The 26,919-nt window shown below is 44.4% G+C and overlaps 1 protein-coding gene across 8 annotated transcripts in view; it reads left to right on the forward strand.

The window, feature by feature from the left end:
* Positions 1-26,919, forward strand: part of MYO3B (myosin IIIB) — a 309,268-nt gene that overhangs the window by 41,228 nt on the left and 241,121 nt on the right. For all 8 annotated transcript variants that reach the window (XM_066612192.1, XM_066612189.1, XM_066612190.1 and 5 more), the window contains one exon: positions 26,562-26,627. In XM_066612192.1, the coding sequence (XP_066468289.1) occupies positions 26,562-26,627 (66 nt within the window). The remainder of the gene's footprint in view (positions 1-26,561; positions 26,628-26,919) is intronic.

The raw sequence follows: 26,919 nt of genomic DNA on the forward strand, positions 1-26,919 counted from the left end.
CAAGAAGACCAACAAGGCGGCAGACTGGTTTGAAGCCCATTCTGAGGAGTTGACACCAGTCATTGAGGAAAAGAGGAGAGCTCAAGCAGCATACAAGGCCTGTCCCAGTGAGCGCAACCTGCAGGTCCTCCGAACTGCTCGCAGCAAAGTCCAACAGACTGCCAGGAGATGTGCTAACGACTACTGGCTCCAGCTCTGTTCCGAGATACAGATAGCAGCTGACACGGGCAACATCAAGGGGATGTATGATGGTATCAAGCAGGCCCTAGGTCCAACACAGAAGAAAATTGCCCCTCTGAAGTCTGCCACAGGCGAGGTCATCCAGGATCGGGTGCAGCAGATGGAACGCTGGGTGCAGCACTACTCTGAGCTATATTCCAGAGAAAATGTAGTCACCGAAGAAGCACTGAACAACATTGAGTGCCTGCCTGTGCTGGAAGAGCTTGACAGTGAACCAACCCTAGAAGAACTTCACGTGGCCCTGGACTCCCTTGCCTTTGGCAAGGCACCTGGAAAAGACAGCATCCCTGCTGAAGTCCTAAAATGCTGCAAAGAGATCATCGTCACTGAGCTGCATGAAATCCTCTGTCTCTGCTGGAGAGAAGGTGGAGTACCTCAAGACATGAGGGATGCAAACATCATCACGCTGTACAAGAACAAAGGTGACAGGGGTGACTGCAACAACTACCGTGGCATCTCTCTCCTTAGCGTTGTAGGAAAGCTGTTTGCCCGAGTTGTACTAAAGAGGCTCCAGGTACTTGCAGAGAGCGTCTATCCAGAATCGCAGTGTGGATTCCGAGCCAACAGGTCCACCACTGATATGGTATTCTCCCTTAGACAACTGCAGGAGAAATGCAGGGAACAACAACAGCCACTCTTTATAGCCTTCATAGATCTCACAAAGGCTTTCGACCTGGTCAGCAGAGACGGCCTCTTCAAGATTCTCCCCAAGATTGGATGTCCACCCAGGCTCCTCAGCATCATCAGATCTTTCCACAAGGACATGAAGGGCACTGTTGTCTTCAATGGCTCCACATCAGACCCTTTTGACATCCGAAGCGGAGTGAAGCAGGGCTGTGTTCTTGCACCAACCTTGTTTGGGATTTTCTTCGTTGTCCTGCTGAAGCAGGCCTTTGGAACTGCAACAGAAGGCATCTATCTCCGGACCAGATCAGACGGAAAGCTCTTCAACCTCTCCAGACTGAGAGCAAAATCCAAAGTCCAGCTGAAATGTCTGCGTGACTTCCTCTTTGCCGACGATGCAGCTGTCACTACCCACTCTGCCAAAGATCTCCAGCAGCTCATGGATCGTTTTAGCAAGGCCTGCCAAGATTTTGGACTGACAATCAGCCTGAAGAAAACACAGGTCATGGTTCAGGATGTGGACTCACCTCCCTGCATTACAATCTCTGAGCATGAACTGGAGGTTGTCCATGACTTTGTGTACCTTGGCTCAACGATCTCTGACACTCATTCTCTCGATACCGAGCTAAACAAGCGCATCGGTAAAGCAGCTACCACGTTTTCCAGACTCACAAAGAGAGTCTGGTCCAACAAGAAGCTGACGGAACATACCAAGATCCAGGTCTACAGAGCTTGCGTCCTGAGTACACTTCTGTACTGCAGCGAGTCATGGACTCTTCGCTCACAACAGGAGAGGAAACTGAGCGCTTTCCACATGCGCTGCCTCCGACGCATCCTCGGCATCACCTGGCAGGACAAAGTTCCAAACAACACAGTCCTGGAACGTGCTGGAATCCCTAGCATGTATTCACTGCTGAAACAGAGACGCCTGCGTTGGCTTGGTCATGTCGTGAGAATGGATGATGGCCGGATCCCAAAGGATCTCCTCTATGGAGAACTCGTGCAAGGAAAGCGCCCTACAGGTAGACCACAGCTGCGATACAAGGACATCTGCAAGAGGGATCTGAAGGCCTTAGGGATGGACCTCAACAAGTGGGAAACCCTGGCCTCTGAGCGGCCCGCTTGGAGGCAGGCTGTGCAGCATGGCCTTTCCCAGTTTGAAGAGACACTTTGCCAACAGTCTGAGGCTAAGAGGCAAAGAAGGAAGGCCCATAGCCAGGGAGACAGACCAGGGACAGACTGCACTTGCTCCCGGTGTGGAAGGGATTGTCACTCCCGGGTTGGCCTTTTCAGCCACACTAGATGCTGTGCCAGAACCACCTTTCAGAGCGTGATACCATAGTCTTTCGAGACTGAAGGTTGCCAATACTATACTATTTCTTTCTAGATCTCCTTTTTAAAAGGCTAGTAAACTTGAGTGGGGCCCAACAGAGTGTCATTTTAAAAAGTGGGTCCTGGTTCAAAAAGTTTGGGAAACACTGTTTTATGGTAACGTTGTTCTTATAATGAAATTGATTGTTAGCAATGGATTACAGGCAGCCCAATCCTGAGCTCCAGTGGCATGTGGCTGTGGCGGAACCGAAAACGGCCGCCGCCACATCCTGCACACCAATGGCAGCCGTGGGCGGCACCTTGGGAGCAGGGGACTTTTGTCCCCTTCTCCCGGGTAAGGGAAGTAGCCCCACAATTGGGCTACTCGATTCACCACTGATCAAAAGGTCGGCGGTGAAGGAAGAGCGTTTGTATCAGGCGTTGAAGCCCACATGAACGCTCTGGAGCTGATGGAGAGCTCCACCAGATCCGCCTCCCTCCCTTCCTCCCTGCTCCCTACCCCAAGCGCGCCTCCCGCCCACCCCCTTTCCGCCTCCCCCCTCCCCCAAATGCCACCTCCCCGCCCCTGCTTTCCTGTCCACGGCTCGGTGGTCTGTGTGACTGCCGAGCGGTGGAGGTCGGGCACCTGCCTGATGCTAGCCCAGCACTGGGTTAGCACAGGTGCTTGCCTTGCGAGGTGTTAGGCCTCGCAAACATTCCTTACAGCACGTTTGCAACAGTGCACGCTGGCGGTAAGCCGGCACGTCAAGCCCAGGATTGGGTTCTGAGTGTCCAGTATGGGGTGGAAGGTGCCTGAGGAACAGATTTTCTAATAAAGAAACAAATAAGTTGCCTTTACCAGGAGAAAGGTGGGGTCTACATGCTTTAAATAAAATTTTACTCTGCAGTATTATGTAATCTATTTGAAAGATAGAACAGCAAAGCCATACTGTCTGTACAAAGTGGGTTACAGCTTTGATGGTGTCTTAGAATAACCTCTTCCCATTAGCCATGGGACTACCTTAGAATGCTGCCATCATTATTTTCTTTAAAACTGGGAAAGGGCCACATGCATTTTTGCATAATGTATTTTCTTGGAGGGATCAAGATCAATCTGGGCGTTCTTGGTCCAGCCTTGCTCTGATATATTCAGGTGACTGCTGTACTTTGGCTGGTGCACCAACTGCAGCCATTTTTGTCTGAATCAGAGCAAGTTGTGGCTATCCATGCCCAGGTGACCTTCATTTGGATTACTGCAGTGCACTTTACATGGAGCTGCCCTTGAAGGCCTTCTCATGCTTCAACTTGGTACACAGTGCAGCCATGAAACTTCTAACTATGATTGAGGCATTATGAATATGACTGCCTCTGTTGTTTTGCCTGCCCCGTTTGCCAGTTTGCTTCTGGGTGTGATTTAAGATACTGGTTATGACCTTTAAAGCTCTAGATGGCTGGGAACCATGGTCTTCAGAGTGCCTGCCTCCATGTGAATCTACCCATGCTCTGAATTCTTCTGGAGGGGCTCTTTTGCCGCCACCTCCACCAAATCCCTCCTGCTGAGATGCAGCTTGCGGGGATGTGCAATAGAGCCTACTTGTGGTGGCACCCTGCCATGGACTTCCTCCTTTTCACTCTTTTGAAGAAAGCTGAAGTTGCATCTTTTTCAGTTGATCTTCTCTACTTATTTTTGACTCCTTAATCCAGGACTGTGGGCCCTGGCCTCTGCCCCCTTAAGGGGTGGGGGCAGCCTGGAGGCAGGAAGGAGGCAGCAGTGCGATCGCCAGGATCATGCCGCTCAGAGGGCTGCAGGGGCTTGGGTGTGTTTACCCAAGCCTCCTGCAGCCCCCCCCCCAGGGTGCAGGGAGCCTGGCGCGACCTTCTGCAGGGCTCCCCACAGCTGTGAAGCAATCACGCTCCACTTCCGCTTTTACTTTCACAGCTGCAGGGCGCCCTGCAGAAGGTTGCGCTGGGCTCCCCGCACCCTGGGGGGGGCTGCAGGAGGCTTGGGTAAGTGCATCCAAGCCCCTGCAGCCCTGCTGCCTCCCCCCCCACTGCCTCCCCCCACCCCCGCAAGCACTTACAGTGGCTCAAACACTCCATGAGAGTTTGAAAACCACTGCCTTAATCTCTTAGTTACTGGTGTTATTTTTTATTTTTGGTTTGTTGATTCTGTTTCATGACTGTTTTGCTGAATCCAAGTGTTAGCCACTTTGGATTATTAAAGAAAGGTGGGGTGTATATCTTTTAAAACAAATAAATAAATGTAGGCAGCCCTGGCCACTTCTTGTCTGGACACTACATAGAGTTGGCTGTAGTCTACGAAAGCTTATTTGTTAGTCTTTAAGGTATGATGAATGCACTTTTTTGTTACTTTTTCTGTTTCAGTATATAACTACTCTGCACATGTAAGGTTTGGTCAACATAATACACCAAAGGCTTGTATAGTATAACCTGTTCCTAGAGTGTTAGGCAACAAACAACGCTCCTATTGTGTCTAGAGGAATGGAACAATGATCAGTTCAGAGCTTTCAGTTATCAGGAAGGTATCAGAAGCAATAGATGAAAGACAGACATTATTTTCCTTAAACCAAAGAAAGGAGTACAGTACTTGCATCCTGTTGTGCTTCAGGTTCTATTTGATTTGCAAGCAGACACATGTTGGGCAAACTTTCTGACAAGGCTAACCAGAGACCCATAAGGTCTTATGTTATTGTAAAGGTCGTGAAGATATTAAATATAGTACAATTATAAAACACTTGGAATGTCTCAGGCTGCCTGCTTCCAAATCTTTTTGACAAGGGCAAGGTGTAGGATGCAAAGTTTTGTTGCTGCCATCTATCTTTGCATAGCATACTTTGGTTCCTATGGGACATTTACAAAATCCGTTTCATTTCTTTTGCAGAAAGTGCATTATCTTTTTCTCACAGTACAATTAATGCAAAAATGTAATATTTTGAATGCAACCCGGACATGAGGGTAGCTTCAAAATTCACAGCAGGTCATTCTGCATTTATTACAGTCACCTACAGCAGAGTTGAGCAGCATATTATCTGGAAACAGAAGGAGCCAACTGAGTTCAGAAACAGGACAGTCAACATTATGAAGTATTGATTTGCTATACTTGACTCACTTTTGCAAGCATCTTCTCTTCTATTATTTTGACTTTATTAATTCTGCATGGTCATTTTAGCTGACTGGACTGATCTACTCCTAATTGAGGGGTTGTAAATGCCACTCACAAGACATGTGAGAATGCGTGCTTCTTTCCAATAACCTGAAATTATTCAGGTCACAGTAGTAGTTAGTGCTGACTGACTTTTCTGCAGTTCTAGCAGCTTCAGGAGAATAGACACTTACATTTTGCAGACTGAAAGGGAGACAGCCTTTGCGTAGTGGGGGGCATAATCTGTGCGGGGCATAATCTGCTGGACCCAAGGGCATAACTCAACAGGAGTAGTGAACTTAAGAGGCATACACACAGAAGTCACAAGAGATAAGGAAAACAGATGCATGAACCACTTTGATAAAGAATTTACATGATAGGTGAAATAGTCTTTTGGGGATAACTTTTCTCCTAAAAGGGGTAGAACTGTAGTTTAGTAGAGGACAATTTGCTTTGCATGAAGTTGCTCCCTGGTTGAATTGTTAGTACCTCTAGGTAAGACTGGGAAAGATTCCTGTCTGAAACCCTGGAAATACTAATGAGCCAGATAGTTATTGAGGGCCCAATCCTAACCAATTTTCCTGCACCAATGTAGCAGCAAAGCAGCCCTGAGGTAAGGGAACAAACATTCCCTTACCTTGAGGAGGCCTCCATGATTGCCCCTCCCCCACTGCAGGCTACTTCAGGATGGCAACAGATGCCAGGGAGTCCACAGGTAGCCAAGAAGAAGCTGCAAATGGAGTGAGGGAAGTGGCAATCCTGCTGAATGTACGAGTATAAGCAAATTCATGGGTAGGAAATCTGTGGGTAGCAAGGATTGAGTGTAATGCTTGATGCGATCTTTATTTATTGCATCCATCCAAGGGTTCTGGGTAGCATGTATTGTTATTCCCCTTCCTTTTCCCTCACAACAGCTCTGTGAGGTAGGTTAGGCTAGAGAGAGAGAGAGAGAGAGAGAGAGAGAGAGAGAGAGAGAGCGCATGCAGCTGGTCCCAGGTCACCCAGGGACCTTCATGACTGAAAAGGGAATTGACCCCAGGTTCCGTCAGGCATGCTAACCACCATACCGCTTGTATACATGACTTTCATGCACCTAAAAGTATGGTTCCTGTGTTGTAATCTGTGTTCTGACCACATATGAATCCGCTTTCCCCTCCCATTTCATGCCAGAAATAATTGAGATTCATGACACCAAAACATCCAAAGCCTGGCAGTGATAAATTTGCTTTGCATTATTATTTACACTCAACAATTCCTTGTCTACGACCTAGATATTTATCTCTTCTTTGCTGCATTATTTCGTACCTCTGCCATTAACCCTTCTTCCTAAAATTTCATAGGATCTCTGCTGAAAATGTTGTAATCTCCATGACAGAATGCTTTTTTCATAAGAAAAACACAGGTGGAAGAATTTATACGCCCTATTTCACTTGAAAATGGTTAGCTTTAATGACAGTCAGCATTGGGTAATCTTTGGCGTAATGTTTGTGCCCAAGCCTACATATACAGATGGATGAGGTTAAAAGTATCAAATCCCAAATTATCAACTCTGCTAGATCTGACCACCTTCCTTTCATAATTTAGACCCTTCTGTTGAAGATTTGAAAATATATTCTAGACAGATGACATGTTAACAGAATCATTTCATGGTTCAGTGTCTTCTCAGTATGATTTATTTGTCTCTGTAGGCACTGGAGGTCCCTAGTCAGGAGATTGATGACCTAGGGCCAAAAATCTATTTTTATGAAAGAGAATGTGTGCGTTATTGAAAAATAAAATCTTTGCATTTGATTTTTAAGTTTATACTTTTATTTTCATGATTGGTTTTATGAGCCCGCCACATGCATGTCAGTCTGTGCTTCTTTCTGATGCACATCACTGAAATGATGGTACCCTTGTTATTATGCATGGATTTGACTCAACAAGCATTTTAAATCTCCAATTAACTTTGTGTGGAGACCAAATGAAATTGAATCAGTGAATGAACAAACAAAACCAAGGAAACTTACAACTCCTCATGGTGCAGAGGCATGCTGAACATTGTCTGCTTTTCCAGATTGTTGCTAAAAAAGATTTAAATCAATCAACTGAGTGCACAATTAGACTTTTTTTTTTAATGCTTTGCTGCCTGAATCTCACTTTATCACTTCAGCATGATTTAGAAACATTCAGAGGTATAATCCAGGCCCCAGTCTGGTTGAATTCCAATGAACATTTACTTACATACCTCACTCTTCTTGTACAAGCTCTGGGTAAATAAATAAAACCAGGAAAAAGGACACCTGGGAGTAGGCCAGCGCATCAAGGGGAGTAGTGCATAGTGGTTAGTGTGCATGCACCCCTCTTTGTTCCCTGCTTTCCCTTTAGTAGATCAGCAACTGAATGGGGAAAAAGCCTTGGTAGTTTGTGTCCAGGACCTGACCCAGCCTTACTTGGGCTAATGACCATCCCCTTGGGGTCTGGGGGTGACAAAGACAGGCAATGTGGGCCAACTCAGAGCCATCCAGGGCCTCACTACCAGAGGTCAAGGGGCACAATGAGGGAAGCGCTTCCTCAGTGCGCCACCACATCTTCCAAAGTGCTCAGCATCTCATGATCAAGCCAGCAAGCTGTGGGCAGTCCCCAAGTGTGCTTCGTGGGGGGGGGGGGTGTGTGTGTGGAGCAAGGCAGCCTGAGAGCAGCTACAGAGGTTGCCAGTACTGTATTTTAGAAGCAATGGAGCCTTTCTTGAGCCAGAAGCAGGATTTTACCTCCCAAAACACAGTTGTGGCCAGGATAGCTAGATCAGTAGGTGGGGTGTATCCCCCCCCCCCCGCAAGGGAACAGTCACTTATCAGGCAAAGCCACAAAAAAATTCCTGATTGCAATCTAGCTACACAGTCCCAAGTTTGCTGAAGGAATCCCAGCCCATGCACTTGCAGATGGGTACATTTGTGCTTCTTTCTAAACTCCCAATAAATGGGTCACTCAAGCAACTGGCCGAGGACAACCCACACTTCTTGTGGGGCAGGGAAATATGAGTTTGCTTTGATGATGTCATCAAGACACCTTATTGGAAACGTGGAACCCACCTGATCACTCCATTCCATGACTGAGATGGATGAGTTTACGTGTCCCTTCACTGTGCATATGCCAATCCTGGGGGTAGGGACAGTCAGGCAGCCATTCCAGACAGGAAGAGAAACTGAATCCATGGACAGCATAACTTTGGGGAATAATGAAGTTTCCAAACAAAGGCTGCTTGCAGATGATGCCCCAGCAGCTTTTTAAGCTGCTGAACCTGCACAGGAGCTTCTGGAGAGTTTAGAGTTCCCTAAATGCAGAAAAATAGGCCAAAAAAACCCCAAGACATTCATCACGAACAGACATTAAGAGCTATGTACTTGTTCTGTCTATTTGCATTTATTTCTATGGGGCTTGCATAGTTGACCGTCCTGGTGGTGTGTACATAATAAATAGCAAAACACATGTTCAATGAATGTAGACTTCTATTATAAGAAAATGCTATAGAACTGTCAGCTGGAGAGGCTGCACATACTGGGAAACAGAAGGACGTGGGGAGGGAAGGGGCTGAGGTGCAGGCAAAAGGCCAAGCTAACTTACAGCTCTTATGTCTGAAGGGCAAGAGAGGCAACCATGGGGGAGGCAGACAGGGGAGGCAAAATTCGAGGAGCACAGCCTTGGAAATTTTCTCAATAAACAAGGCCAAGGGTGTGTAGCAGATGCAGGAATTGTATTGTTTCTTAGGATTACATAGTCCACAGGGGCCCAAGATTGGTTCTCTTTGATCATCTGATTTCCACCATGAGGATTCTGATTCAGGGTGTTTGTATTGCTGGCTTGGTCTGGCTGCAGTTCCTTCTTTTGATCAGCAACCCTGGTGGCATGAGTAATAGGAAATATGTTCTGGTTCAATTCTCATAGTAAGAAAAAATGGCCCTTCATCATATGATGCTGGAAGGATATTTGAAGCTCAAGTGTGAAAAGAAAGTTCATCCTGATCCTGTCTGTGGCACTGCAATAGATCTATGTACAGTTGTGTTAATTAGGCAGACGGATCTGCTTGCAATAACACTTAGAGATGGCTTTTGCAATGTGTTCCAAAGAGTAATTGCTTCTCTCTTGCTTGAAACCTGGCAAAAAACACCATCTGTGAATGCAGTGACATGGCAGCAGACAAACAGTGGTCTGATCTGAGCTTCTTCACTCAGTTTTCCTCCAACAGTCTCAATTGCCACGGAACTACCCAGGGGTGGTTGTACTCTAGTGCTGCCTGAATCCCCCACAAAATGCTGCTCCTGCACACACTCCTGTGGATGAAAGGGGAGACTGAGCAGGGAAGTGGGGGAGCAAGCAGGGGGTCAAACCAGCATGTGAACTCTGCATTGGAAACAGAACTGGCATGGAGCAGGGTGGCTGTGGGCTGCACTCCTGGCAAGTAAAGGGAAAGGAGGGGAAGCAAAAGGTGTAGGCTCTAAATTGTCTCTCTCTGCCCACTTGGTACTTTTTAAGCACCGGGCAGGTGAGGAGCAGCAATCTGGAGCCAAGATTTTTCCTCAAGAAGGGGCCTGCCTCTGCCATGATCCACTTACTTGCTCTCCAAGGCACGATGGGCCGTGATGTAGCTTACAGACTTGTCAGAGTAAGAATTCTTGATATTGAACAACAAGAGCTGTTTGTGCTGCCAAAACCACATGCTCTCCGCTCTATCTCCATGTTCCGGTTAGTTTTGGGAAACCAGCCTACTCCTTTTACCACCTGGAGTGCCCGCAGGCTCAGAGAGCTCTACACTTGCAAGATATAACGCTCTTCCATTGGCCTTGTTAACGGGCAGGTTTAGTGGTATCCCCTACTTGGAAAGAAAATGCAAGTGTGGTAGGGATTGTATCGAGATGCTCACATGTACTTTTTTCTACTGCCCGTTACATGATGCGTCACACGCGAAATATCTAGGCCCATTGTTAGCTAAGAGGCAGGGCTGAGAGGATTCAATCATGCTCCAGTTTCTCCTTTCCACATCTGAACCTGAGTCCCTGGATAAGGTTGCTTCCTTTTTATCCGGGGTAATAGCCAGGCAGAACTCTGGGACTCTGGGCAGTGTGTGAGGAAAGGATTGATGTTTATGTTTGTGATGTCGTTGTATATTTGTGTCTTGTTTTTTTCCCCTTCTGTATTTTATGCCAGTAAAGGTCTTACTGAACTGAACTACTTGCTCTCAGCAAGTTGGAAGATCAGAGCACACAGTGGAGTGGCAGGCTGGAGAGGGTGGCAGACCAATGGGCTAGGTGCTTGTTCATTCACCGCCCCTGCAACCAAGTGACCAACTATTTATAGTCACTTTATAGAATGGCTGGCCATGGATCAAAAAAACATTACCTTCCAAGAGTTGTTATTTTAAAGAAGCATTTAAAATTTTTTTTAAGTCTCCTCTGTGTGTGTGTTTTGCACTGCACATGCATACTTCGGTCAATGCTTAGGCTCTGGTGGTAGGCATCACATGGAAGGTGTTTCCCAAAGTTATATAGAAATCTTTATATAATGGTTGGCAACCTTCAGTCTCGAAAGACTATGGTATAAGCCTACAGCACCTAGGATTCCCAGGCGGTCTCCCATCCAAGTACTAACCAGGCCTGACCCTGCTTAGCTTCCAAGATCAGATGAGATCTGGCATGCGCAGGGAAATCTTTATATGGTGATGCCAAAAATAATGATTAGTAAAAATGTCAGATATAATCCTCTCACTGATGCTCAAGCCAAGAAACTGACAAAAAGCACACATTCCTTTAGATTCCTAAACTCCTACAAGGGAGTTGGGAACCAGGTAAGTATTTGTGTGGGTGGGGAGGGAGGCAGGGACAGAGCTAGCAATGGTGCCACAGTAATCACAGCACTGCCGCTGCTAGGGGGCTTTTTTCTTACCTGGGGGTAGGGGTCCTGGAGGCCTCCAATGTCCTCTGAGGCTTCTTTAAACAATCCTTGAATCCAATCAGCAACTACTTCCATTTTTGTGCGAAAACTGGAAATAGCTGATGATTGGATTGTTTACAGAAGCCTTGGAGGACATTGGAGAGGCCTGCAATCCTGGCCAGCTCTGCTTCCAAGGTAAGAAGTAAGCAGAGGCGTCGCTAGAGGGGGGGCGGTGCACTGAGTTTTGCAGAGAGCCTCCCTGCAGCATGCAAGCAGCTCCTCCCCCTCCCATCGGGAGCCATTTGCCTCCATTTAGCCTCACCAGCAGCTCCTCCCCTCCCCTTTGGAGCCATGTGGGTGGGGGGTGGTGGTGGAGGAAATGGAGGCGAAGGGCTCCCGGGAAGGCGAGGAGCTGCTTGCATGCTGCAGGGAGACTCTTCAAAACTTAGTGCACCGCCCCCCCCTCTAGTGACGCCTCTGGAAATAAGCCCCTTGGTGGCGGCAGCACTGCAATATCTGAACCACTGCCCCTGCCATTAAGGAAGAATGCCCTGCTTCTGGTTCCTCTGGTGGGTCACAAGCCATCAGTTATGGAACTACTGCCTCCCAAGTTTAGATGCAAATATAACTCTCTGATGGATTTTCTGCCTCACAAGTGCCTATTTGCTGCCATTTATGTTCTTTTTGTTTATCTCTAAAGAAAGCGAATACTGTAAATGCACCATTAAAGTGCCCAGTAGTCTCTCATCTAAAGAATATTAGGCACTGCCTCTGGAACATGGAACTGAGGAGAATGTACATTTGTTCCACAGCACTTTCCACTCAATGAAAGTAGAAGAACCAGTTGTGTAATAAAAGATAAAATCCTATTTTAAAGGATGGAGAATGTCTGTCAAGAAGTGTGTTAAAAATATCCCATGTTTCCCTGCACCCTGTTGATTATTGCCTTTGGAATCCTGTTTCATTAAAACAAATAAAATTCTAAAAATCTTGTTAAATAAGGTCTGCTTTGGACAGGAGGCAAATGTTTAACTTTGATGAACAGGAGCACAACTGCTGCATTCTGTTTTTGTATGAAGCTTTGGTGTGTTGAATGAATGTTTTTGGTTCTGTCGCAAATGAAAACAGGTACAGTGTTGTTTAGAACTGAATGGGGGAGGTTAGTTATTACAGAATAAGGAATTAATATGGAGTGTAAGGAAGTGGACTTACTTTATGGTGGAAATTTCTATACAGAGGGATCTGAGATGACTCACATGAGCAGGTTCATATTCTTGTACCTTGATTAATTGGAAGGAACTACCATCCTTTTCTCATTTCCATTTGTCCTTTTCCTGCAAGGAAATTACAGGGTGATTCTATTGGAAGAGCGAAGAGCACGTGAGCTAGATCTGCGCAATAACGGTTGGTGTGGGTATACGTATTCATCCCAACCAGTGGGGAGAGCAGTGACTTGTTGAATTCCTAGTTTTAATACTTGCAGATTGCTTTCTCTTCCCTTTGTTCCTCCACCACTTCCTCAGTGATTGCAGGAATACATGAAAATAAGTACATGTAGTCTTCATCCATGTCAGCTGAAGGAATGAAGTGGAAGTAGAAGATGGAAGGCAATTTGCTTTCTGAGGGAGGTTAGGTCAATGAAAGTGTCCAATGGGCAGGGGAAGTCCATCCAACAGACCAGCTGAAGAAGCTGTTTTGAACACAGGTTGAGGAGATGGCAAACTAGTAGGGAGGAATTTTTAAAGGACTCAGGATGATTATGAGAGTGATAAAGGATGCCAGCGCATTTTCAAGCTTTTCTAAATTACAACAAAACAGCTGTGGTTGCCCAAAAGCCAACATTGTTGACTCACCTCAGTTCCAGTTTTAAAAAGCTGCACATTCTGCGACGCCTGTTTCCAGTCAGAACCAGTGAGTGGATCCAAGGGTGGCGCTGGCTGACATGCACCTGGCTGGCCCACTTTTAAAAGTTCTTCAAGAGCTGAGTTGTGTAAATACTGAAAATTACTGCTCCCCTCCAGCAACCGTAAATAAGTGATGCTTAGCTAGGGGGTCCAATGGCTAATGCAAACATTTGCTTTTGAGATGATAAAGTCACATGATTCTGATGTTGTCTCAGCAACATGGGAATCACTACTGCAGGTTTCCTTCTGTCATATGCTGGAAGTCCCAGCTCTCCTGAGATCCATGATGGTGTTCCTCTAATAGGCGTTCTGTCCAAAGGAGTGCACAGCATGACCCCTCCATCAGAATGGAGACACAATCTGGTGCACTGTCAGGGGACACTTTGGGGTGCCCCTGCGACCTTGGACTGTCAGGGACCTTTCCTCTCCCATTCTAGGAGCCTGGCTAGGATTCAAAGTCTAAGGCTGAGTGATCTCTCTCTCTCTCTCTCTCTCTCTCTCTCTCTCTCTCTCTCTCTCTCTCTCTGTGTCTACATCTACAGGAGTATATTCTGGTGGAAGCAAACAGCCCAATCCTAAGCACATTTTCCTGGGAGTAACAACAACAACAGTATTTATATACCGCTTTTCAACAAAAAGTTCACAAAGCGGTTTACAGAGAAAATCAAATATCTAATGGCTCCCTGTCCCAAAAGGGCTCACAATCCAAAAAGATGCAACACCAGCAGACAGCCACTAGAAAAGACACTGCTGGGGTGAGGTGGGCCAGTTACTCTCCCCCTGCTAAATAAAAGAGGAGCACCCACTTGAAAAAGTGCCTCTTACCCAGTTAGCAGGGGTTAGTTAGAGTCCCATTGACTCTAATGGGACTTACTTCTGAGTAGACATGCATAGGATTGGGCTGTTTTACAGCCTTGTCATTTTACAAGGAACAGCTCTTGGATACAATTTTGTCTCCCATGAGAACCCCCTCCCCAATTTTCATACTACAATGACATTTCCCTGTAAAATAAATGAAATAATCTGATTTCTGTTGATAACTGCATTCCATTTTTGGAAACATAAGAACAGCCCCACTGGATCAGGCCATAGGCCCATCTAATCCAACTTCCTGTATCTCACAGGGGCCCATCAAATGCCCCAGGGAGCACACTAGATAACAAGAGACCTGCATCCTAGTGCCCTCCCTTGAATGTATGTATACCTCATCTTGCTTATGACAATAGATCCTGAGGATTGCTGGATTGTGGCTAGCTGGTGGAGTGTGGCTAGTTTTCTTTTCTGGGGTTTGGGAAAAAAATGCAGTCATCAGGGAATCAGATTAGTCTATACCGTTTAGGAAGCCACACTTTCAACATATAAATTACCAGAGATACCTGAGAGGCTATGAATGCCTTATTAACCAAGGCCTGGATAGATTATCTGCTCTTCTAAACAATTTACTGAGCAAAGGGAAAAGGCTTTCAGTATGGAGGAGAAATGAAACATCACAATTAATTGAGGTACTTTGTAGCCTTGGAAACAATGTGAGAGCTGTGACATCAGCACCAATTATGTGTAATTTTTAGCTTTAGTTTATCACCAAGGTAACCAGAGCCAGTTTCTCTGCTTGGGATGTTACAGAATGTCTTTGGGAGAGAGAATGAGCAGGAAGCATACAGCTAAAGAAGCTGTTAAAATAACATCCTAGGCTGGCTTGTGTATGTATGCTCAAAATACCATATGATGATTTGCAGCTGAAATGTGTGAGTGGGCACACTACTGAAATACTCTCAATAATCAAGGATAATTGTCAAGGATAAGTTGTCAAGGATAATACTGGGAGAAAGCAGGCAGACAGAGGGGAGTAGTACCTAGTGGCTAGCATGCCTCCTCCCCTTCTATCTCTCTACTTTCCCGTTTCCCTCTGCTAGCAGCCGAATGGGGAAGAAGCTGGTAGTTCTTTCTGCTGCCATCATCCCAGACATGGTTTTGTTTTGTTTCCATGGCTTGAACCTTGTTGTCTTCATGGTGACTGGGAAACAAAACTATGGCAATTTTTTTCACAAAAAAACAGTCATGTATGATAAGGGTGACCACCTGAAGGTCACCTCATGGTGGAAAATGGTGATTGGCCCTTATAGTCCAGTCCTATTTAAAACCCTGTGTGCATCCCATGGGGGATTTTTGGCTACTGGAGGTGTCTTTGAGACATGGTAGCCCAGCAGCTACCATGGGGCAACTCAGACTTGCGCCAGCACAATCACTGACGCAAGTCTGTGTTGCTCCACATAGGTGGATCAGGCCCGAGAAGGGGCTTGAGATTTGGCGGGAACTGCCACCAATCCCATCCCCTCCTGAGCCTAATCCACCCTCCTCCTAGCCCTATCATTGTCCTGTTCCACCACCCCTTCCTATTCCACCCACCCTACCCTGTTCAGCCCCCTCCTTGCACCAGCTCACTCCTCTGGTGGGTGTCCGGCATCTGTTGGTTTGCAGAGCTGGCTACTTGCTGCCTGTAGCGGTGTACATTGGTCTAGCCGTGTTTGCAATGGCTATACGAGAGATTATGCCAATGGAACACTCATTCCATTGAGGTAATCCTTCAATCGGATTGGGTCATTGGTGAATCAACCTGAAAGGTTGCGAGCAGTAACCATTTCTGATACCTAGGGTCACTTCAAACCCTTTTGATGGAGAGATTTTTGCATAAGGCGCGTAGATAAGTACAGATATTGATTGCACATATGGTCTACAGATGCTGGAAAGTCATAGCCAATTGTGATTTCCTAGTGTGTGTATGTGTAATATAATAGATGTGTACAGTTGTCACATGTGATGCTCCACACATGGCTTGTGTGGAACTTCCTGCATGAAAATACTGTGCTTATAAAGTAATTCATTCTGCTTCAAGGACCTCATGCATCATTATACAATGAAATTGAAATCTTTTAATATTCTAGATGCAAAATTGCATTGTCTGGGCAACTAGCGATGTGTTTTAATCAAGCACAAAAACACACCTGACCCATTTGTCTTTCCTTGTTCTTTGGCATCCTTCCACTGTGCATCCATGCCAGTAACAACAAAAGGATAAAAGAGCAACTTATTAATTTGTAATAAAGACATGGATTGATTTTAAGTGAAAAATCATTCATGTTACTCCCTTGCTGTCACTGACAGCTTTTAATTCCAGTTGCCTCTTAACTCCTTGAAGAAATGGAATGTCTTATGGGAAACTCTAAAGTTAATAGGTTAAACATGCGTTATGAAACTTGACCACTAGAAAGACAAACTGGGTGTATTCACCTGCATTTTGAGGTATTTGTGAAATGGACTTTTTTTCTTGTCTGAATGTACCTAGAACCAGGGCCTCTGAGAAGAATTTTACCAGGGGGTGCAAAATGTCTTTTGGGCCCCTTTGCAAAGGGGTGTGTGTGAAACAGAGCAGGGGAGGGTGGTGACAGGTGAGCAGAATAGGGACAGGGAGGTGCAAAGCAGAACAGGGTGAAGGGAGGGTAGAGACCTGGAAAAGTATTTGAAGCCCAGGTCTACCCACCCATGTGGCATCAGTAGTGTCCCCAGCATCCCCAGTCATGGTAATGTCCTCAGCATCCCATATGGGCAATAAATCTGTGTAGATAGGAAAATGTCAGATCCCAGGAAATTTCTGGGCCCCCTCCTTTGGCTCCTGCCCCCCCTTTTTGCCCTGGGCCCAGGTACAAATTACCCCCTTCACCCCCCTCTCCTAGGCCCTGCCTAGAACAGTGGTTCCCAAACTTTTAAGCCCCTGGACCCACTTTTTAAACGACCCTCTATCAGGGCCTATCTAGGTTTATGAGACTTAAAAACAAAGGCGATCCAGAAAGACATCATTTATTTATTTACAACTAATAATAAACCAAAAAAGATGCTCAAACATTTATCTCCCTACGTTTACACATGCTTGCAAACTGCAGGCGCTTGATTTGCAAGGAGCTGAGTTTTTTGCTGGGCAATTAACAGCTATATTATTTTTGAATAGGCTGCTATGGGACCCATCAAAAATGGGGTTGCAACCTACCTGTGGGTCCTGACCCACAGTTTGGGAACCACTGACCTAGAAACTAAAACTGGAAAGCAAAAAAGCATGATAGAAATGATGTCTTGTCAGTTTCTGCAAAAAAATAATAAAGTCTTGCCGCTGCCAAATTCGTCTAAATTCAGTGGCCCATGGACTGCAAGGAAAAAGTCAATCCAGATGTTTCCAACCAAAACACTTTTTAGTTCTACCACCCTCTTATTGTATAAGAATATTTTTTAAAGCCAGCCTGAAACCCTTAGACATGCTTATGAGGAGTAAGACCCATTAAACACAGTGGGCTTACTGCTGGATATACATGCTTAGGTGTGTGCTGTTAACTCAGCTAAACGTTTAACTACATTGTCCAACAATGCATATTTATTCAGAAGTAAGTTTTACTGTCTTTAGTGGAGCTTACTCTCTGTGCATAGGATTGCAGCCCAATGATTATAATTTGACCTTTGTAAGAATGCAATTCCTGAACATAATGCAGATTTTATTATGGATTTATGACCTGTAATTTAAGTGTTACTTCAAATTTTGAAGTTTGGACGTACAATAAAATCTGTTTAAATTACCATCAGACTGCATGCATTTTTTTTAAAAGAACTCATGCAGTGATTTATAAACTGCTTCTTGAAACACAGAATGTTTTCTGCATAATTTTGCAACTGAATTATCTGGTGGAATAGGTTTTTGCTCATCAGTATGGCACCTGCCAAAAATTGCTTCGTGTTGGAAACATGCCAGAAACTCCTGATTAAACATTTGTTTTAAAAATCTGTTTGGTGTCTTGTCCTCTCTCTCTGCATCTATCTACTGCTGCAGGAAATATTTTGTTCCAATTTGACTGTCAAAACTTTTACAGAGTTTTAAAACTAATTTGAGTTTCAGAAAACTCCTTGGGGATTGTGTGGGAGAGTGGGGGAGAAATCACCTAAATTATGAATGGAGGGACAATGCAAGCTTATGATTCACAAAGTACCCGGGAAATGATTGCCGTTCATTTCAGGAAAGGGAAAAGCAAACAAAAGTTCAAGTAGGTTTTTTCGCCCCTGAATAAGAAGAATGAACAATAAGAACCAGAAGGACTCTCTTGGGTGAGGTATGAGTTTATAATTACTGTATATAAATGCAACCACATGATCTGGGTTGAAATGTATTCAAATATAGATTTATAACATTAGTGGTATCTATGTGGGAAACCGTGTGTGTGTGTGTGTGTGTGTGTGTGTGTGTGTGTGTGTGTGTGAGAGAGAGAGAGAGAGAGAGAGAGAGAGAGAGAGTTCTGTCTTCTCAATCTGTATTCTCAAGGGACTTCAATTTCATGTGTAAAACAGGGAAATATTTGAATCCTCGTCCCAGTAGTGAAAGAGCCAATTCTGTAACTGTTGATAGAAACCAATTTAAAAATACATATTTGACTTCTAGTTTTGATAGGGTTGTCATTTTCTTTTTGTTTACAATGCCAGATTCACTTGGAGACAGTCTTTTCTGGAAATGAAGGAGTATTGTCCCTTGTAGGTTACTTGGAACATTTCTATGAAAAGCAGAAGATGGCTGAAATGTTTCCAGTTCTGGCAACTGAGAAAGATTGTGCTTTTCAGGGATAGACAATGCAGAGGGGAAGAAGAGTGATGAGAAAAGATAATCAACTTTGTGAATTGGATATCTGAGGGGTGTGTGTGTAATAACTATTTACCAGTAATATGACCTGTGGCAATGTCTCTCAAGGGAGTTGTTGGAAGTGTCATGGATTGTGACTGTTTAATACCAGATTCAACAGATACAGAAAGGGATGTAGTGAAGGTGGCTCTCCAAGAAGGTACAAATCTCCCAATTCCAGCAGTTCTTCAAGTCTAGAACAGGGGTGCTCAAACTTTCAACTTTAGGGATGCTGGACCTTTAACAAGTGTATAGAAGAGAGAATTGCAGCAAGCGCAACTTGTCATCCCACAGATGACAAGCTGCACCTGCTGAAATTCTCTCTTCTATACACTTGTTAAAGGTCCAGCATCCCTAAAGTTGAAGGTTTGAGCACCCCTGGTCTAGAAGTTCCGATGCACACATAGCATTTCTCCCTATTGTGTTATCTAAATTAGAAAGGGTGATTCTGTACATTCAACGTGGATATGGAAGCATACTTGTGCTGGAGCATAGAATTAGGAGAATTCTCTAATTTCCTCCCTCCTGTTCATTTGTTTCTGTTCTGTATGGAAGTGCAACCATTTGATATTTGCCTTTTAGATCCTAAGCACATTACATGGGAGTATGTTCTTGTTATGTATGTAAGTTGTGCAGGATCGAAATCCTGCATAACAGATTGGCCCAGACTTATGGCTGGCCAATTGGGTGATGGATCGAAATTCTACCATCGGATTGGCCCCCTAGTTAATGTTTCAACTGCACCAATCATGGGGAGTCTGGGCAGAGCTAACAGGTGTAAAAGCCCGGGGTGTTTGCCTTGTGTTTCATTGCCAGGTTCTGTTCTGAAGGTGGAATAAATGTATTGAGCTGTTATCTCTATGCCTTCCTTTATTCGCACGGACCCACTATATAACATTCTATGAGTATCTTTTTGCTTATCCCTAGGCTCTGCTCAAAGTAAAGCCTGCTGGTAACATAGATAATCCCACCAGTTGCCTCTTGGCTAGTGGCCACCAAGAGATAAAATAAAATGTGTGCACAAGCATTTAGATGCACAGATAGCTGCTCTGGATCAGTATGTTTTATCTGAGAGCATATGGAGTATGAATTACACTTAAGAGTTTTTGGCTGCAATCCTAACCATACTTTCCTGAGAGTAAGCCCCATTGAACAAAATAAGACTTACTTCTGAGTTGACCTGATTAGGATTGTGCCTTTTGTTTCTTCATGCAAGCAATTATGTAGTCATGTGTCGTTGAATCTCATTGTTTCAAATTGTGAGTCTTCCTTTTTCCTCCTTTAGTGCTGCTTCTTTTACCTTAAGAACCAAGTACACAAGCTTACTGGGTTGGGAAATTTATTTTTAGGTTTGACAATTGTTGACATATGGTGTGTCTTTGGTCACATCATCCCAAACCCCTCTAAGCAAATTCACAACTGATATCTACCTGGCTCTTCTGTTTGCTAGAATTGGCTCCGGATGTCAGGTGTTGATGTTCAGCTGCTAATTCCCCTTTGGAAACCATGTGGCTGTATCTGATAACACATCTGTCCATTTAGAGGCCCATCTTGGCTCTTTTGAGAAAAGATATTGCTAATCCGATTAAAGGAATAAGAGCAACGTAAGTTGTTGTTTATCAAATATCTTTGTCTCATATTTCCATCCCCCCACTACTTCTCTACCACCCTAAAGGCTCACCACCTTAGAAGCATTCAAGATCAATGCAGTGACTCCCCCCCTCAAATGTTGCCCACTGTAAATCTATTAACTGTGATCTGTAATTAGGTGCACAGCTTAACATAAAGGACAAATGGTGTCTACTGAACCGTGGCGCTGGCCTTGATGGTAGAAAAATGACCCATTTGGTTTTACCAGCTGTGACTTTGGAGGCTGGCTCAATGACAGCGAGTGCATGAAACACAATAGAGTAAAATGTTTCCAGTTCAGTACATATCCAAGGGGTGTAGCAAGGGTCTCAAACCATGCCCCCAATACAAGTTCCTTTAGCCACAAGAACTTTATTTTTCCTCCTATCTTTCCTTTGGTCCTCTCTCTGTTGGGAGGAAAGAAGGGGTGTTTGCTTGAGGGAAAACCCCCTCTGGACTCTGCCTGCTAGGGAACTCTATTGCTGACAGGGGATCTTGATTTCCTATTAGTGTTAAGCAACTTAGAACTTTATTTCCCTCTTCAGATAGACATTCTTTTCAAAACACTGCCTCCTGGTGGTCTGTGTGTTTATACAGCTTAACACCACAGGCCTCCCATTCCTCAAGTGGTGGATCTGTAGTCCTGGTCTCATAACCTAAGTCAAGGAAGAAAGAACACCAAGGTGCTTCCTACATGTATTTTGATTTTATGCTCTGTCTCATGTCCATCTGGGATTTTACCAAATTGTTTTCAAGAAGGAAGGACAAATATGTCACTAAGGGAGCCAATAAGTGTGTGTACATGTGTGTGCATGAGAGAAAAGAGAGAAACTTTCCTACCATCACCCAAGGTATCTTCCTTCTCCTGATCTTTTTTCTTCTTCTTCTTAATGGATATATGAATAGGACCTGATGTAACATAGTAGCTAAGAGACTGAGCTGTGAATTGGGACTTCCCCAGTTTACACATGGCCTCTGCAATGGGCTCCCTAACTGCAATATAGGTGTGGCAATATTTATTCACCTTATAGCTTATGTATAAGGACTCTGTCAAGATAATACATGGGAACCACTTTGTGGACTCAGAAAGCCCTACACAAAAGTTAAGCATTGCTATCATTCCGAATGTTTCTCTTGTGGTTATTTTTTATAATTTGCCCACATAATAACCCAGTAACCCCTAGGATAGCTTGGGTATAACATCCTATCAAAGTGGATTTTACCACGTATTGGGCACAGATGTGTATAAAATCTGTGTGGTCAAGTGGCTGTCTGTGTCCACCCTAGCTTTTCATGTTCTACTGAGTATAGTGCTTGAAAATTGTCATGTCATGTTCAGATTAAAGACCATTGAAATCTTATGTTGAGCCAATAATCACATAGACACAAATATAGGGTTGTATTTGTTCCCTGTCAGCAGCCACATTTCTCCAGAAACCTACAGTTAGGATCTCTGTTCTCCTACTCAAGCTGAACAAACTACCCATATTTTATCCTCCCTCCCCGAAAGATGGCCTCTGATCTTAGGGCTGTTAACATATTATGCTGTACCCATTTTTGTGTGAATGATCATACCTGGGTTCATTTTTACAATCAACATTATCTGCATTGAATGGAACATGTGAATATTGTAACTGTTCATGGATACATGAACATGGAGGAGAGGAAACTGAACGCTTTCCACATGCACTGCCTCCGACGCATTCTCGGCATCACCTGGCAGGACAAAGTTCCAAACAACACAGTCCTGGAACGTGCTGGAATCCCTAGCATGTATGCACTGCTGAAACAGAGACGCCTGCATTGGCTCGGTCATCTCGTGAGAATGGATGATGGGCGGATCCCAAAGGATCTCCTCTATGGAGAACTCGTGCAAGGAAAGCGCCCTACAGGTAGACCACAGCTGCAATACAAGGACATCTGCAAGGGGGATCTGAAGGCCTTAGGGATGGACCTCAACAAGTGGGAAACCCTGGCCTCTGAGCGGCCTGCTTGGAGGCAGGCTGTGCAGCATGGCCTTTCCCAGTTCGAAGAGACACTTTGCCAACAGTCTGAGGCTAAGAGGCAAAGAAGGAAGGCCCATAGCCAGGGAGACAGACCAGAGACAGACTGCACTTGCTCCCGGTGTGGAAGGGATTGTCACTCCCAGATTGGCCTTTTCAGCCACACTAGACGCTGTGCCAGAACCACCTTTCAGAGCGCGATACCATAGTCTTTCAAGACTGAAGGTTGCCAATACATCATGGATACAGATTGACAGTGATTGTACTTGGGTACACATATGCATCAGGTGCAGTTGAATGGGTGAACAGCTCTCTTCTGTCATGTGGTGAGGAAACAGCCGTAAGCACCAGCATAGTGAAGGTACTGCCAGAACTTGAGAAATATTTCGCAGTAGGAAAGGCCCCAGTTTTTTGGTTGCTGGTTTCACATTCTATTTAAAATTCTACACAATTATTAACCCTCTCACTGTGTCATATGTTTGTAAAAATCCAGGATGAGATTCTTCAGTTCTTCTTAAAAGTTTCATAAATGACAGCACATGCCACATCTTACAAAGACAAGGAAATAACTGAGAACGAAACAATATCCACCTGTAACTTAAGGAGTGGATACCTATGATCTTGTTTCCTACAGTCTCTTACCATGTTGCCCATATAACCATACCTGAAGCTGGTCAGTTGCAGGATCTGGCCTTGTAGTAAAGAACATTTTATCCTGCTCTAGCTGTTGATCAGAAAAATAAGGAAGCAAGCAATTCTCTCCAGATTTCTCTACTGTCGTCTCTCTCAGTTTTTCATAGGTACCTAGTGGTAATCATAGGATAACTATCAGTAGCCAAACAGAGTGCTCGAAGAAGAGCAGGGAGAATAAGATCTGGGTAATTCATGGACCTGGAGAATAATTAAAATTAATTTGAGAAATAATACATAACCAATCATTTTTTATTTGAAATGTAACCATACCGGCATATAGGAAATACTTCATATCGGCTTCCTGTGTTTGTTCAAGGCTTGGTGTCATAAAAATGAGCTCTTCTTGCCCTTGACATCCTGATGATGAAGCTGGATACACAGGCTCTGATTTAATTTTACTCTGAGAGAAAAGCTGTTAAAAAAATTGTAGGTGGGGATGTTACCCTGAGATGGATATTTAGCTTCTGTATGAAGGAGCGTTCAGGGCTGCTGGAACAGTCAGACACTAATGAAGCGTTATGCCTTCAGCTGATACAAGGACATGTCATCAGTAGCCCATACAAGCTGTATTGCAAGTAAGCTTGAGGCTTTGGTTAGATCTTTATTGGGCCAATGTGTGGATTTAAAAAAAAAAAGTGGGTTTATTCGAGTGGTACAGCATTGATTGCACTATCAGTTTATTTCATAAAGCTTTCTTTTTATTTCTTAGAACGTCCGAAGAACTAAAGAGTAGGAAAAGACAAATGTGCATATTTACATATTTCTGTACTGATGAAATATTTATTTATATTTATTTATATAGGTATTTATATACCACCTTTCTTTGGTCGTCAGATTTCTCCTCAGACTTTAATCCAAGGCAGTTTACATAGGCAGGCTGTTCTAAACCCCTGTAGGGATTTTTACAATTGAATAGTTCTAGTCTTTCATAGAACTCCTCGTTCCAGCTGGTCTGGTCTCTCTCTGGCCCTTCGCCTCTCACGTTCCACTTGACGCAACTCCTCTCTGCCACCGAGGGTCAGCTCATCAGTATATCAGCGTGTCGTCAGTTCTGGGGTATTTCCGGTTGTTTTGAACTAGCAGCCTCAGATCTTCAGGCATACAAGGCGGCAGCTCTACCAGCTGAGCCAGACCCCCTGCTGGTGATTGGTGATAAATATTGGTGACAAATTGGTGATTGGTGACAAATATTGGTGATGTAGCTCCATGACATGGGCATGCTAGTTGCTCTTTGTGTACTTTCTTGTGTACTGCTGTTGGTCAAGTTGAAGCTAATACATTTTTAAAAGTGATCAGTCACAAGGCTGTTCTATGTCTTCTATCAATCACACCTTCTCTAGGTCAACATGAGCAGTAGGACTCTTCAGGAACAGGCTAGGTTTTTTGCCCACTTCATCACTAGGTTAAGTTCTGTGTCTGAAAGAGCATTAAATGAATTCATTTTTAATTTCCAGTGATCAGAAAGAGAGAGAGAGAGAGAGAGAGAGAGAGAGAGAGAGAGAGAGAGAGAGAGAGAGTTCTTGTTCTGGGTTTGCTTAGAAACCACTGCTCACTAAAGACACAGAGTATTAAGGGCCAGTGGGCTCAAATCACGGATGCTGTCAGCAAGACCCATCCAATGGTACTCTTTACAGCACTGTTGTAGCTTTACAGCACTGTTGTAGAGGAGGAGCTGTTTGTCTACTGTGGGTGGCTGGAGTGCACAGCAGGTGTCAGGTGACACAAGGGGCCAATGGGGTCTGGCCTTATCAAACTTCTTCGTAGCCTTATCCTCAGTCTGAGATGTTCCGTAACTTGCTTATAGGCTGCTTGTGCTCGTCCTGTTTTAGAGCCTATGCCAGCTGATGTTTTCACGTGTTTCCTATTTTCTGAATTCACCTCTGAAGATTGTATTTGTATGCAGTGCAGCTGGTTCTCTGATGCAGGTGGTGATATGAACCTATTTAATGGAACATGAGACCAAGCATTAATGTCACTGAATATAACCCATCACATTACTTCCCAATTGTAAATGTGATAAATGATGCATATCCTGCAAGTACTCTGGATTTTCCCCTCTCATTTTGTGCGGGGGTTTTTTTCTCTACCAAAAGAAAAAAGTAATAACACATTTGGCTCAGACAACATGACAAACGGCAGTGAAATGGGATTGTTGAAATGGTTTTGAATAGATGTAGATGAATGAATATGAGCCATTTATTACACAACCGTAATGTCTTTACTATGTTTCGATTTTCTGTGTGTGTGTGTGTGTGTGTGTGTGTGTGTGCGTGCCAGTGCCACTGGCGTAGCTAGAGGGGAGGCAGGTTACTAGGTTTTACAGGGAGCCTCCCCCTCCCCTTGGGAGCCATTCGCCTCTGTTTCCCCCCCCAAATGGCTCCAAAGGGGAGGGGCCACTTGCACACTGTAGGGAGGTTCCCTGCAAAACTTAGTGCCCTGCCCCCTCTAACTATGCCAGTGGTGTGTATTCGCGTGTGTGTTCACTTGAGCCCATGTACAGAGTGGGTAGAAACTACAAACCCCACTGCTATTGGAACATGCTGCAATTCAGGTTGCATTTGACTGATTGACTCAGGCAGACTCTTTTATTTTCAGGCCTACTTCCTAACAGCATTATAAATTGCTGGGGACTGACTCCAGGTTTGAAGGGGCCCTGGGCAAAAACCTTCCAATGTGCCCCCTCCTATGTGAGAGGGGCCTCTCACTTTATCAGGGGTTACTTTTATTGGTGCCAGTGGCAGTGGTGGGCCTTTTTTTGAGAATCATTTTCTTTGGAACTCCTCTTAACAATAGCCAGCTGGCTAGTGGCTGCTCCCATGATGCCCTCAATAGCGTAACTCTCTGGAGCATTATAGAAGAAAAATTACTACTTCTCATTTTTCTTCCCCTTTGCCCCAGAATGATGGCAAGGACACTGTGGGGAAAATACGGCAGCTTGGCTTTTACTGTCCCTTGGAAAGGGGCCCTGAGGTCAACAATCAACAGTGGAGGCCCTGTTAAGATCGCCAGGATTGCTTTCAGCAGTCATCTGGAAATTGATGCTGATTCTTAGGAACTCTGGGCCTGTTCTGGGGTCACTAGTAGTGACGCTACTTTATTTACATGTGCTTTATCTCATTGGGCCTAAGGAATCTAAATATGTCCCCCTGAAGAGTAGTTTCTTTTTCTATGTAAATCACTTTGTGAACTTTGTGGTTCAAAAACATTATATAAATGATCTTAAGCACAGCTCCAAGGATGTTGGCAAAAGAATGGATTGATCTATTAGTATTCACTGCTACTAAATATCGTGGAAGCAGCCAACTCTAGACAGGGTTAAATACTGTTGAACAACTGATTCAATTCTGTTGTTCTTGTGAAACTTTTTTTTTTTTTTTCAGGAATCCTCCTCCTACTTTGTTACAACCAGAAAAATGGTCCAGAGGATTCAACAACTTCATTTCACAGTGAGTACCTCTTCCTGTTTTACGTTGCTTACTCAGCAAGGGCTTGCACATTGATTTGTGAAAACCTTGGAAGTGAAATGTCTTCTCAGTAAAGAAGAGTTGTGTTGAACTTCCATGTATATTACAAAACATTGATATTTACCATCTGTAAACACATCAAATATGAATGACTACACACAGGTACACAACACCCAAACATCTGAGTATTTATATATGTCTCAGTAACATCTGAGTATTAATATTATTATTACTATTATTGTTGTCTAGGAACTATGATTCTATATAGGGAATT

Source organism: Tiliqua scincoides, chromosome 1 (genome assembly GCF_035046505.1).
Source record: "Tiliqua scincoides isolate rTilSci1 chromosome 1, rTilSci1.hap2, whole genome shotgun sequence".
Taxonomy (NCBI): domain Eukaryota; kingdom Metazoa; phylum Chordata; class Lepidosauria; order Squamata; family Scincidae; genus Tiliqua; species Tiliqua scincoides.